Source organism: Poromitra crassiceps, assembly GCF_964638095.1.
Source record: "Poromitra crassiceps genome assembly, chromosome: 4".
Classification (NCBI taxonomy): domain Eukaryota; kingdom Metazoa; phylum Chordata; class Actinopteri; order Beryciformes; family Melamphaidae; genus Poromitra; species Poromitra crassiceps.
In genome coordinates, this window is record NC_139626.1 from 29,861,889 (window position 1) to 29,876,128 (window position 14,240).

General features: G+C 43.2%; 3 protein-coding genes across 4 annotated transcripts in view; 1 reads left to right on the forward strand and 2 right to left on the reverse strand.

The window, feature by feature from the left end:
* The window catches only part of rnf40 (ring finger protein 40), a 32,227-nt gene extending 28,970 nt beyond the window's left edge, over positions 1-3,257 (reverse strand). Inside the window, exons 1-5 of one of the 2 annotated variants that reach the window (XM_083636235.1) lie at positions 3,217-3,257; positions 2,634-2,782; positions 2,221-2,388; positions 1,296-1,551; positions 146-340 (exon numbers count right to left, since the gene is read on the reverse strand). In XM_083636235.1, coding sequence (XP_083492361.1) covers positions 146-340; positions 1,296-1,551; positions 2,221-2,388; positions 2,634-2,774 — 760 coding nt within the window. In that variant the 5' untranslated portion in view covers positions 2,775-2,782; positions 3,217-3,257. The remainder of the gene's footprint in view (positions 1-145; positions 341-1,295; positions 1,552-2,220; positions 2,389-2,633; positions 2,783-3,216) is intronic. The other variant, XM_083636236.1, reaches the window with a different exon arrangement.
* A 288-nt stretch (positions 3,258-3,545) lies between these two features.
* phkg2 (phosphorylase kinase, gamma 2 (testis)) lies at positions 3,546-10,344 on the forward strand. Its single transcript, XM_083636261.1, has 10 exons — positions 3,546-3,711; positions 3,992-4,103; positions 5,477-5,652; positions 5,759-5,813; positions 6,257-6,322; positions 6,660-6,823; positions 6,973-7,063; positions 7,626-7,779; positions 8,947-9,072; positions 9,183-10,344. The coding sequence occupies exons 2-10, from the start codon at positions 4,009-4,011 to the stop codon at positions 9,426-9,428; spliced, it is 1,173 nt and encodes a 390-aa protein (XP_083492387.1). The 5' UTR covers positions 3,546-3,711; positions 3,992-4,008; the 3' UTR covers positions 9,429-10,344.
* A 212-nt stretch (positions 10,345-10,556) lies between these two features.
* On the reverse strand, positions 10,557-14,168 carry cfap119 (cilia and flagella associated protein 119; the record flags this gene model as incomplete). Its single annotated transcript, XM_083635871.1, has 8 exons — positions 10,557-10,711; positions 11,426-11,504; positions 11,683-11,799; positions 11,934-12,004; positions 13,372-13,535; positions 13,676-13,741; positions 13,841-13,881; positions 14,151-14,168. 8 exons carry the CDS (start codon positions 14,166-14,168, stop codon positions 10,557-10,559), a joined length of 711 nt encoding a protein of 236 aa, XP_083491997.1.
* Positions 14,169-14,240: the final 72 nt, after the last annotated feature.

Here is a 14,240-nt window from a genome sequence, read left to right on the forward strand (position 1 = left end):
CCTCAAAGACACTGCTCACATTTACGCCACAGACGTAACGAGCGCCGATGGTCACAATATGAAATGAGTAGTGTGCACAACTGGTTTTAATGTGTACAGTATCTCACGTAATCATGTCGTGAATGATCAAAGTCTCCACAGGTACCTGCAGCCTGGGCGTGGTTGCAGAGCTCATCGATGCGGCTGTGCAGCCTGTCGAACACGCAGACCAGGCAGGCGATGGCTTCTTTGCTGAACTGCATGCGGTCCTGCAGCTGCAGACTGAGCTCCTCCTCGCTGCTGTGGTCCAGCGTGACCAGGAAGGCCTTGGCATTCTCACTCAGGGAAGGCGGCGAGGAATCTGCACAGCAATGAAGGCAGGTGATAAAGGGATGAAAGCATTCAAACCCAAGTCTTTATCAGAAATAGGCAGGAGTCGTGCGTCTCCCCCCCCCCTCCCAAAACAAAAAAGACAAAGAAAGAAAAAACATGTAATCCTGGAAAGACAAATTAGTGCAGCTGGTGCTGATAAGTGATGGAATAGGCTGGCACAGAGAGAGACCGTTGTCCCAATTCATTTAAAACATGTAGCAATGTACTCAATAAAAGTAAATACAGGGGATTGTTATATTGCTCTGAAACTAGGCTATGTTATGGACCTGGGTGAAATCGAACAGCTGTCAAACTCAGTGCTCTAACAAAAGACCTATTCTACAGTTGAGTATATACTCGCTGCAACTTGAGGTCTGTTCATTTAATGACACTCCACACCAGATGCAGTCTTTATAAAAGTGGACATATCCTCTCACAACTTCAGCAAGTCTAATCTGAAAATGATTCCTCTTGGATATGACGAGGAGAGGAAAGAGGGACGTAACGTCAACAAAGGGAATGAACTGGAAAAATGCAGCCGAAAGGACACACGTAACAACACTGGGGCTGTGTTCGAATAGCCAAAAAATCCATCCTAACTCCTTTTCCTAACCATTTTTCCTTGACCGATGAACAGAAAAATGTCCCTTTTCATTTCGGGGCCCATGTCAGTCAATCCAGCTCCGGTTCACTCCACTCCGCGGTCCGCTCTGTGTCTTGTGTGAGATGCCAGGACGCAATAAACATGACGACGGGACAATCTCATTTCAGGTATTAAAAGGTTTTTGTTTACACGAGTGATTGTTGTCGATGAAACACCAGATTATGTTGAAAATCAAGCACTTTTCACGGAGTATATTCAAATTCAAGCATATTCCTAACCTTGAAAACATGACTGTTAAAATCAAGCATTTTCCAAACTTTCAAGAAAAAATCCTCCTTACTCGTTGATCCTTGTGGCAGCTCTTTGGGTGTCAACGACTCGTCCAACCCATCAGGGGGAGGGGGCTGCTGCTTCTGCTCCTCCTCACTCTGTGCCTCTGGGAGTGGAGGTGGAGGCATGGCAGGGACTGGCGGGGGTGGTATCACTGCATCTTCCTCCATCGGGGCAAGGAGAGGGACAGCGGGAGGGACAGGGATGGCTGTCGCTGGACCGTCAGGCTCGATGCGTTTGCGCAGAATGTGAACGTTCTCATCCAACTGCAAATTAGACAAAAAGATTGAAATGAGTGTCAACTCTTTGGACAAATCATTACAGTGGTTACATTTTACACAGCCTCAGCATCACTCGTATTTAATTCACAATACTGGGTCCTGAACACTGAATAGAGCGCTAATCTATTGCTTTTGGTGAGATCTTTTAACAGGAATTACAGTAATACAACTACAGACTTATCACTGTGCAAGACATTTGCTGCATTCACGTGCTCCTCGGGAGCTCCTACTTACCAGTTGTGAGGTTGTAATTATGACATGACACCATTCAAGTGCTCTTGGTCAGAAAGACAACAAACATGGATGCCAGAAGTAAGGTTGTTTTCTCGTGGCTGGCGTTTTCTTACCAAAAGCAAGTAGTGGGTCATTACAGTAGCTACATAGGCCATAATGTGCAACTACTAAAAATAAATGATGCTACTACGAACAGAATAAAAAAAAATATATATATAACTTTTTACAGTCAATTGGTGACATGGACTCCATACTTTCCGCCATTGTTGTAGCCCTGAAAACTTCACAACTCGGAAATCGAAATTTCCCGATTTCCCATTCGTAAATATGACATTTGAGGGCCGTTCATATGCTCGCAACTCGTAAATACGATATATCCCAGCACATGAACGCAGCAATTGGTCTGTGTGTTAAAAGCACCTGTGACCAGTAGCGGTTGACAATAAGCAGGGTGGTGTCATCAGTGGCTTGTCTTTTCTCCAGCTTCTCAATTTTCTCTCGCAGCTCATCCTCCATAGTCTGCCTCTGCTCCAAGCGCTCACACAGCTTCTTGTTCTTGAACTGGATCACCTTCATGTCCATTTCCTCCTACAAGACACAAGAAAAAGAAGTCTGCACACTGTAGCTCCCATTTAAGCTGATTTTTTTCACCTGTGACGTTTCAAGCTCACGCTCTTCTTAAGACAACATACAGACATGAAGACACCGGAAATCAGAGATCTCTTGAGTGGTTTATTGAAATTGGCTTGATATAAATAGATGATCTTTGTTGAGATAATTGTATGTGGGTTGGTGAGGATAACAAGTGTCTTGAACTAGAGATGGTGACTGACCGTAGAAGAGACTCCCCCTATGCGTATGGGCTCAATGAGAGTGGTGGTGGTCTTCTCTTCCTTTTTGCTCTTCTTCTCAGGTGGGCCAGGGGGACTGTCCCCTCCTGATGGCCGCTTCCCTCCCCCAGCACCCGACATCATTACTTCTGCTGTGAAACATCAAGAGGAAATAAAACATCTTGGGAGTTAGAAAACAACAATAAATAATACTGGGGAACTCATTCATTTGATGACGGTGAAGATCAGCTGCGGGATTAGCTTCTATTGCATGCTCAGGAACACTGATCTCCTCCTGTCCATATATGAAGTCATATGCTGCTGAGCTGACGTATGGGCCACCGTCTGGAAAGCTAACATTGTAACAATTACCGTTTATTTATACGTCCAGCTCACGTTAGCTCGCTAACCGAGCTAGCCAGGCTAATTTTGCGAAGTGGCTAGCTAAACTGCGCTGGTTGATTACTGCATTGAATGATTGGTCGGCAGTTTATTTCAGTAGCTATCACACACATACGGTATGTGTGGTATCTTTAGAGTAACTCTATGCAGAAATATAGTAACTATTTTCTGACATATTACAAACCTTCACGAGCAGCAACTCGTAAAACATCCAGAAGCTGCAGCAGGAGGAGATGACGAAATAGCACTTCCGGTAACTGAAGAAAAAAAGAGGAAGATTAATAGAGATTATTTTCAGTCAAAATATAATGACAAATAATTATTATAAACATCTGCATATTATTATTGATATTCATATATATATTGTTTTTTATAATAATTAAATATGATTGAAAATACTGTGTAAAAATGGGGGGGGGGGGCATACAGACAGCTTGCATGTTTCACTCCGTCCTCGCGGAGGCAGTGTTGCTCCATTCGCATTCTTGCAACTTCAAAGGAATGTGACGACTAGAATGTCAACAATTCAGGTGCTACTGGTAACATTAGCTGGATATGCTCGCACATACAATTATGGCTTCTCGTTAGCTTCCTCGGACTGTGGTTGGCATTATTAGTGTGGCCGCTCATTCGGTTTCCTCTAGTCTTGTGATTTTTGTCGTTTTTGAGGGCATACATGGTAAGTAATTTCCGGGGTACGCACAGGGAACCTGCTAAGCTAAAGGCCAAAGCAAAGGCATCGCTAACTAACGTTAGCAAGTCGGGAGACCTGAGGGAACTGTCAGTAGACAACGATACCTTTGAAATCCTACTAACCAAATTGTACAGCTGCATGCAAACACTTGCTAGTTACTCCGGGTAGAAATGTATATCAACATGGTTGTTCTGCCAGGGCTTCCTCTTCCAGCAGTCATCAGTCATTTCCCATTGACAGGTGTCATCGTTTGTTGTTGTTATAGATTCATAATTTGTCATCATGACCAAAGACATAGTTGTTGGAGACGAGCTGCCAGACTGGGTGGGGGCCAAAGAGTTTTACCAGAAGTATGATCCTAAAGAGGTGATTGGCAGGTGAGTCCAGTAAAGAAACAAACATCTATGTGTGTGGTGAAACCATAGACCATGACTTGGACTCCAGTCAGACTTGCTTGAGACTTGTGGGACTGGATTTGCGACTTGACTGTTTCGTCTTGACAAAAGATATTGTGTAAATAAATTCGATTGAAAGGAACATTTGTTCCACCAGATAGATGGATTAAAACCCGTTTTTGAATTCAGAATTTGTATGGAATGATTGCGTTTATTGAACTTGAAAATGATCATGGAAAATCGTGTGTGTGTGTGTGTGTGTGTGTGTGTGTGTGTGTGTGTGTGTGTGTGTGTGTGTGTGTGTGTATATAGATCACAAAGATCTTGTGTAAATAAGATCACACAGAACACACACACACACTGACACACACACAGTTTTAAAGGCATAATCTCAAATATTTCTGTTTCGTTCTCTTTGACGATGAACAGTAATTGCAGGTGAGGTCCGAACACTGTTGCATTATGTGACGTTAGTTTGTTCAGCCATAGTAACCACCCACAATGCTAGCAGAGACCGGGAGGGGGAAGGTAGCTTGTTATCATTTTTTTAAGCTTTTCTTCGATTTCCCCCGTTTTCTCCCCAATTATACTTGGCCAATTTTTCCCTCTGTTGCCCTGGTCGCTGCTCCACCCTCTGCCGATCTGGGGAGAGCCGAGACTAGCACCATGCTTCCTCCAAGACATGCGCAGTAGCCAGCCGCTTCTTTTCACCCGACAGCGGGAGCTTCACCGGTAGGACGTAGCATGTGGGAGGATCACGCTATTCCCACCAGTTCCCTTAAGCACCAAACAGGCGCCCCGACCGACCAGAGGAGGCGCTAGTGCAGCGACCAGGACAAATACCCTCAGTCCGGCTTCCCTCCCGCAGACACCAGCCAATCGTGCCTGTATGGACGCCTGTCCAAGCCTGAGGTAACACGAGGATGCGAACCTGCACCCCTCGCCTTGGTAGGCAGGGAATCTACCGCTACACTACCCGGACCCGGACGCCCGCTTGTTATACTTTTTCACGCAAGAGTTGTCTGGAACCTAACAGCAGTTGAAGAGCGAGTCTATTGCGTTAGCTCCGCCTACCTTCTCTGGGTTGTCTCCACAGACACCCAGTTCATAAAAGCTACAATACTGAAAATGCAATGCATATTTACTTACATGAAGATCTTTTAGATTATCACTTTAATTAAGATATTGAATTGATGGACTCTTGTTTCGTTCTACTGACTTGACTTGAGACTTGTGCCCTATGACTAGTGACTGACTTGGGAGTTGATCAAAGTGGACTTGGCCACACCTATGAATCTTATCCCATGCTGTGTGTGTGTGTGTGTGTGTGTGTGTGTGTGTGTGTGTGTGGTCAGGGGTGTGAGCAGTGTGGTGCGCAGGTGTGTGCGCAGAAACACAGGACAGGAGCTGGCGGTGAAGATCATTGAAATCACAGCGGAGAAGATGACGGCCCAGCAGCTAGAAGAGGTGAAAACCTCCACGCTGAAGGAGATCCAAGTCCTCAACATGGCGAAGGGACACTCGTCCATTAGTACGTTGGTATTCTCTATTCTCCTTTGGTCCGCAACATGTTTTGATTTGTATGTCGTGAGGAATTCAATATTACTGAAACGCTTTCATTTGTCTTTTATCCCTAGTCACGCTCATTGATTCCTATGAGTCGACAACCTTCATATTTTTGGTGTTTGACCTGTGAGTATGAAGACAAAAGTCGTTCAACAGAAAGGTTAATACGTTATTTGTTAAATGTTTCATAGATCATGGCCTGGAGTGCTGGAATATGAAAAATGTGTAAAAAGCGGGGGGCATTCTCAAAGATGGAGGCACACTGTTTGCAGTGAAAGATATTACAACGCCTTTATTATATTGGTTCCCACCAATGCTTTTCAGCTTACATCCCTTCATCAAGGGATGTAGGTTGGTCTTATTGTTCACATTTTTACTTTTTGCATGTTCAAATACTAGAGGCCATAATCTATCGCTCTTCATGATCCAACTCCAAGAACACCTTTTTTGCCACCAGCAACTCCATGTTTTATTATGGGCACTGCAGCCATCTTCATGTCTTCTCTCTCTCTTGATGAAATCTTTGTTGCATCCGTATGATCGCTCAATGTGGCTGTTTTCCTTTTCAGCATGAGGAGAGGAGAGCTATTTGACTACCTCACAGAAAAGGTTACTCTGAGTGAAAAGCAGACAAGGTGAGAATGAACTCCGTAAGCAAACTAGTCTCGCCAGAGACTGGAGATCTACGCTGCCAGACTCTCTCCCGGAAGGGAGGGATGTTTGGCAAGCAAGACTATAAGCAAACTATTATTACAAAATAAGCAATAAGCAAAATACTATTACAGTAGTATAACATGTTATTACATTATAATCTAATCTGAATCCAGCAAGTTGCTTTGGATAAACATGTCTGCTAAATGACATAATGTAATGTAATATTTCAATGGAAAGACTCAGTGCAGTCAGTGTCACTGTCTGAATCGGATGAACACTTAACACGCGCCTTATTCAAACATCCCTTTGGTGCTGCAGGTGTATGATGCGAGCTCTGCTGGAGGCCGTCCAGTACCTCCACTCACTCAACATCGTCCACCGGGACCTGAAACCCGAGAACATTCTGCTGGACGACCACGGACACATCAAGCTGTCCGACTTTGGCTTCTCTGTCCAGCTGCAGCCGGAGGAGAATCTTAGAGGTGATCTGAAGCCAAACGCATTACTGCAGATCAATATTTTAACGAGAGTTTTGTGGGTCCGCTCCATCGTGTGAAGGGTTTATTCCTCATCCGTAGAGACAGAAGTCAGACTTAATTTTGATTGTGTCTCTTCTGTTATGATCAATTAGAGCTTTGTGGGACGCCTGGGTATTTGGCTCCTGAAATACTGAAATGCTCGATGGATGAGATGCACCCAGGCTACGGCAAAGAGGTTGATCTGTGAGTTATTTTTCATTTTGCCATTCCTTGTCAGTAGCATCTATCTTAAAGGAACACTCCGCCCATTTTCAACCAGCTTTGTATCATTAGAACATCAGTAGTATATCAGAAAACTGTAAACTGTTTTGAAGTCTGTCATTTAATTTGACAGTTATTGAGTGTTAAAGTGTGGACCAGTGACATCACTGGTCCACACTAACTCAAATTAATAACTCATTAACTCAAATCAACTCGTCTCAATAACTGCCAAACTAGATGAATGACTTCAAAACCGTTCACAGTTTGAGAGTTGATTTGAGTTAATGAGTTATTCATTTGAGTTAGTGTGGACCAGTGATGTCACTGGTCCACACTTTAACACTCAATAACTGTCAAATTAAATGACAGACTTCAAAACCGTTTACAGTTTTCTGATATACTACTGATGTTCTAATGATACAAAGCTGGTTGTTAATGGGCCGAGTGTTCCTTTAATGTCAATGTTAGATTCACAAAACATATTCCTGCGCGTTGTGCTCAATCTTCTTTCTCATTCTGGCTGAATGTTCTTCACGGTGCTAAGCTGGGCCTGTGGAGTGATCCTCTTCACCTTGCTGGCCGGCTCGCCGCCGTTCTGGCACCGCAAACAGATGCTGATGCTCAGGATGATCATGGAGGGTCGCTATCAGTTCAGCTCCCCAGAGTGGGACGACCGCTCGGACACTGTCAAAGACCTGGTAAGAGCACTTTCTGTCAACTTTGATTCTGTTTAAGCCTACCGCTGAAGTCTGCGCGTTGATGCCACAGTGAACTATGTTGCATTTTTAGTGCAAGGAGGAGTGTCTGGGCAGCCTTCTGTTTGGCAAACGTAGGTGTTTCATATGGTTGAACATTATTATTATGAATTAGTAGTTTGTACAGTTTCATTAGTTGGTAAATACCAACTTTTCTGCCTTTCTTTCAAATATCTAAAAAACACCTGGTACCACTAAGGCTTGGTCCTTCGCGTGGCCGACCCGGGGTCCAGTCCGACCCGTGGTCCGGTCCGACCCGTGGTCCTTTGCCACATGTCACCCCCTCTCTCTTCCCGCCTTTCCTGTCTATCTACTGTCCTATCCAATGAAGGCAAAATGCCCCCCCCCACACCAAAAAAAAGAAATTACATATACAAAAAAGAAAACATGTCTAACTTATGCAGTTTCTCAGACTTCTCACCTGAATGTTCATGTTCATGTTAGCTAAAGACTGGTTGAAATCTTCATCCACTTTCTCCTTTTCTAGGTTGCTGGACATGACTGTTAGTAATGTCTAATATGATGTTTCGTCAATGAGATCAGTCATGGCCAGCTCTAAGTCCTATTGTGATTGTTAAGTATATAATTGTTTTTAGTTTGGGACAGTGTTTGCACTAGGCCTCATTTTCAAACGCCTGTGAGTGTTAAGTACCAAGAGCAAGCTACAATACAATATTTGTATCTTCCAAAATAGTATATAGTACAACAAACTGTTAACGCAGTGATACTCAACTTGCGGCCCGGGGGCCAGATGCGGCCCGCGATAGGGTGCAGAGTGGCCCACTGACCATTTTCTAATTCGCAATGATAACTAATGTTAAATAAAGTTTGACTGAGTTCCAGCTAAATTGTCAATATGGCCACCTGCTCGGTGCCCAGGCACTTAGAGTATACTTAACTTAACCTATAACCAACTATGCTGTGTGCACAAAATTGTGAGACTAAACTCTGGCTGACACCCCAAAAACCTACAATCCACTACAGAATAATGTATATTAATGTTTGTTTATTAACTGGTCATTTTGCAAAAGTGGCCCCCGGACAAAGCAAGTTGAGTATCCCTGTGTTAACGTATGTTTATTTTTCCCAATTATTCTCTGTGCTTCTCAGATCTCCAGGCTGCTGGTGGTGGACCCTGCTCTCCGTCTCAATGCTGAGCAAGCCTTGGCCCATCCCTTCTTCAGGCAGTATCAGAAGGAGAACGTGCGGCTCTTCAGTCCCAGAAAGTCATTTCGGGTGAGCCGTGGTTAACTGTTAACACATTATTGAGTGTCCGAAAGAATAGGGATACTACATGAAGCACAAAAAGTCCTTTCCCTCACTGTTAATGTCTGCTGCCTCCCCAGGTGCTGATCGTGACTGTGCTGGCCTCTATTAGGATGTACAGTCGCTACCGCCGGACCCGGCCGCTGACCCGCGAGGTGCTGGCCAGAGATCCTTACTCCCTCCGCGGTATCCGCAAACTCATCGACGGCTGCGCCTTCCGCATCTACGGACACTGGGTGAAGAAGGGGGAGCAGCAGAACCGGGCCGCCCTCTTCCAGAACACAGCTAAGATCATGCTGCTGGACCTGGAGGACTTTGATACTTAAAGGTCAACCTCATTTCTGGCTGCATTGGTTTTTATGTCGTTTGAATAATGTGTCCGTGTGCATGTGACGTCGTGAGCTTCCTAACGCTGTACGTCTGGTCAAGCCGTGTTTACTGCAGATTATGTACCAGATGAGGAATTCAGGGACCAGGACATTTGTATGCCTTAATGTGCACAACGCCTCTGTTATTTATAGATTAAGGTGCACAGCTTCATCCATATCTGCCCTTTGATCGGAATTGGTGGGTCAAAGATCTCATTTGCGATCCCTCAAGTCGGGCCATACTGTAACATTTGCAGAGAACAATATTTGCAGCGCCACTTTAAGTCAGTGCTGAACACAATGCACAATCTGCTGATAAAACACATCTGCCTGGGTCCAGACCTTCCAATCCACCCACTCCACTGAGCTGAGTTTTGGCTCTTTCAACGGAGGGTAACAAGTTGACAGTTCAGTCTGATATCAGGCTAAAACACATTGCATCAAGGTGTATTGCCGGTATGTATATTAAGGATTTTATTAACTGTTAATTATCAGTTATAACTGAGGAGAGCATGGATTTCTGAGCATCGTGTGATATTAACGTACTGTAACTAATTATGTGTACATATACTTAAGCTCGGTTTCCAAGAAGATAGGCCATATTAAACATTAAGTGTTACTAATCAATATCAGTGGACTCAATCACAAATGAAAAGATACATCTGAAACATTCAGGTACAGTATTAGAACGTGTTTGGTAGAAAATCCTTCTTCCTGCCGTTGCATGCTGACATTCCTTATTAGGAAATCCACTTAGAGAAACTGTATTTCCTATTCTAACTAACCAATAGCATTCCCTACTCAACTCCATCTTCAGTTTGCTAAGTGCTGCTTTTCCTGAAAGAACCTGCCTCTATGCCTGGGAAATGTACAATAATTGTACACATGAAGAAAACAAGTTTTATGAATGATAATAATAATAATTAAAAACAAGATTTGATTTTGAGTTTCCTCTGCTGTGTGAGTGCTTATGCTTTGACAGAGTGGCTAGCTGATGGCATTGTAGCAAATTAACACTTCGAAATGACAAACACTATAAAACGAAAAAACAGAGATTTATACAAGTCCAGTGTTTTAAATTAATAATTATTTTTTCCCCTGGGGATTGGGCTGAATGGAAGCTAGTGTGGTATTGAGCTGATCTGCACTTTCTTTCAGTCGCTGCTCTAGTTGGCCGAACATGAGCCTCATCTCCTCTCTGAATTGCTGCTGTATCATTGCCTTCAGCTCGGATTCGGAACCTGAAAGACGAGAAACAAAGCATGAACCGCTGATTGGTTACTACTTGGCTTGCATGAGTAACAACAGAAGACGTGTAATGTAGAAAGTGATTTCTGCACAATTACTTGTGTCCCTGGTATGATTTGGGAGCCTACCCAGTGTGGCTCCTTCTGGCTCTGTGGTCACTGTTTCCTGTGTTTCGGGAAACTGGTCTTTCTCTTGTGCTGCTTTGGATTCGTTTTCCATCCAATTTTCTACATCTGCTACCAGGAATACAAGAAATGTACTTAAAATATTCTCCCCCAAGTATAAAGACTCACTGACCATAGTGGCTCAAAAGTATCAATGGATAAAGGTCATCTGTGTCCTCTGACCTCAAATAGAACAAATATGATTTGATGCGGATGCAGTAGGTCAATAATAGTCATCGCAGGTCCTTAAAAAAGTAGGAAAAAGTCTAAATTGATCTAAATGAAAGGCTTTAAAAGCTATTATAAGATCTTATTCTTCTCACCATGTAATGACAGGTTTCTTTGTGCTGCATGTCCCCTTTTCCTTACACTGCCTATTTATAGTTTCAGAAGATTCCTTCAACTTTGTTCACCTAAATAGGCTGGTTTTGCCAGGTTTGTTTTGTCATTTTAGTTTTTAAATTGGTATTAAATGAAATTGCAGCTAGCATGGAAATTATTACACAAGCTGCAGATCCCCTGTAGTAATAATAATAATAATACCTGGAACAGCAGAGTCTTCAATGGTAGGGTCATCTTCCTCTGGCATCCCAGAGTAAGACAGAGACAGATCAAGTTGTACCTAAGATGAAATGGAGAAAATTGAAACTTTTCAAGCTCACTATTACTCCACATTTTAATTGGCAGTCAACTAGTGAAAATAAGTATGGGGAAAATATGACGAGCTTTGCAATGCAAACCTTTCTTACTCAAAACAACAGTTTTATGTGCAGAATAATCCAAATGTCCTGTCACACTACCTGTGGAGTGAAAATATATTTGTAGAGGTTGTAGTGTCTGATATAGCTGTCGTGGATGTACTTCAAGATATGTGTCACTTCCTCAGAGCTGAACAGGTTGATAGTGAAGGGCGGCCGCTACAGAAGGCAGGACAGCGGAACATCAAGATCAAAAGCAGGAAGGCTTCAAAGATGACATACAGAAACAGTGGGTGTCAAAATAATAATATAAATAAGTTGGAAATAAAAGTGTGCTGTTGGGTTTTACGCACCCTGACTGAGTGACAGAGCAGAAGCTCGCAGCAGTATTCAAAACACTGTTCCATGTTGCTGAGGGAGGTTTCTGTGAGCACAAACATCCCACATGAGATTAAAGAGTATTTCAATCACACCTATGCAACTGAAGGGTAGAGCCTTTACTGTAAGATTAGCATTTTCTAGCTACTGATTTAGTTGAATAGACCAGTGGTTCTCAAACTTTTTCATGTCAAGGACCCCTAAACTGACACAAATTAGACCACGGACCGCCATTTGATAAGATTTTGTCCCAGGGTCCCCCATCTGATAAGATTTGAGCTTTTGTGATTACCCTCCCCCTCCCACTCTCCTGGTGTTGTGCAGGAGCCTGGAGTTTCACCAGTGGGCAGTAGAGAGTCAAATGTATGAGTGTGTGTGTGGTTTTGCTCCGTTTCATGTGTATCCGTAAGCTTTCAGATGACGGACAGAAAACGCACGAAATGAACGCGGAGTATGGACAGCCTCTGTCCGTCTCCGTCTTTAACGTAGAGTATAATTGGGCCTTAAGACCATTCAGTCTCTCTCCCTCTTTGCCGATGCACCTTTTATTCTGTTCTTTTGTTTGTATGTAATGTAATGTAGTTGGTGTTGTCTAGTTTCCCCCCCCTTAGTTTTAGTTAATTATTAATTATTGCTTTAACTTTTACTTTGTGTATGACTCCCCACATTTGTTACTTCCTTGCAACAATGAGGGGAGTCATACACCAAAGTAAAAGTAAAAAAATAAATATAAATTAAAAAAAATTACTAGACAAGTGAAGTCAACAGAAACTACATTAAACAAACAGAACAAACGGTGCATCAATGTGAGAAGGGAGACAGACTGAATGGTCTGAAGGTCTTCTTAAGCCCAGTGAGTGCACTGGGCCCAGGTGCACCCAATCAGCCTAATGACCCCAAAACCAGTCTCCTGCAAGACAGTGCCAGGAGAGTGGGAGGGTCGTCACACTTTCAGATATTTTATTACAGAAAGTGTATGAAACCCATGTCCAAAATAGTCATACATTCTGTCATTGGTACTTATGGTTGAATTGTGAAAATAAAGTATTACCCTTTTTGCTTGCTGGGCACCCCTTGGAATGCCCTCAAGGACCCCACTTTGTGAACCACTGGCCTATCAACTACCTCATCTGCTTAGTTGAGCAACTGACTATTTAGCAACTTGTTCCTTATCCCCTGCATGGCTTCATGAAACCACTGCATAAAGAAAGATTGTCCATTGTTGTAAGAGCCTTTCCTGGAATCACTGATTCCAGTGATTGAAACTGGAATTGAAACTGGATTGAAACTGGAATCACTGATTCCAGTGATGAAAAAAAAAGCCTGATTCTGAATCTTTACACCATCTTGGTTCAAACTAAAGCCTGCCAGCTCCGCAGCAGTGAGAGGCTCCAGTGACATGACCCCACTCACCTGTGTTAGCCTGGTGGACGCACTTGATGATGGACAGGAGAGCAGAGGTTTGCTCTCTGCTGAAGTTGCTCTCTCTGCAGAACAGCACAGTCTGGACATACAACTCCAGCTCAACTCCTCTCCTCGGCTCAGGTGTGTCAACACGAAACAGACTGCATAAAGCACTATGACAGAGAGAGAGAGAGAGAGAGAGAGAGACACACACACACACACACACACACACACAGAGAGAGAGAATAGTCAGAAAATCACGTGTGTCTGTGTGAAGATGGATGTAATTCTAGTCATTAATTAGGATAGAAACCTCTCCAACTGGGGAATGGATTGCATTTTGTCGATTTCCTCCATGTCACTGTAGCTTACATGTGTCCTGAAGACACACAGTGGAGGGAATCAGGGTTAAAGATGCCATGAAGTCTTGCACATAATTTGATCAAGTCTAAATTAACATAATGGATCTGGTTCTTACCATAGCATCACCTTGGGTTTCAGGGAGTGTGGTGTTGGTACCTACAAAACATTACATTATAATTAGACCAGGGACCCCCTGGAACCATGGTGGACCCCGGACCCTACGTTGAGAACCACTGCATCACTGCAACCACTGACACATTTTTGATCTTAGCTCTAACAGCATTAGCTACAGCTAGCTAACGTTAGTTTAAAATGTATCGTTAAAACCCAATATTACATTCAATTGACAGATAACATAAACTCAAAGCCAACAACTAAAGTTAGGTAACGTTAAAATATTTAAATTGTGTTTTTAACAAACCTACCTTTATTTTCGCCTCCATTACAATTTTTCTTTAGCGTATCCTAAAATCGTACATTTCAGGACAGTTGATTAAAAGAACACTAATGCAATT

Coding starts and splice junctions, on each gene's coding strand:
- phkg2 (XM_083636261.1), top strand. CDS start 4,009: ATGACCAAAGACATAGTTGTTGGAGACGAGCTGCCAGACTGGGTGGGG. Junction 5,653..5,758: donor GAAGGGACACTCGTCCATTA/GTACGTTGGTAT, acceptor TTTTATCCCTAG/TCACGCTCATTGATTCCTAT. Junction 6,824..6,972: donor GCCGGAGGAGAATCTTAGAG/GTGATCTGAAGC, acceptor ATGATCAATTAG/AGCTTTGTGGGACGCCTGGG.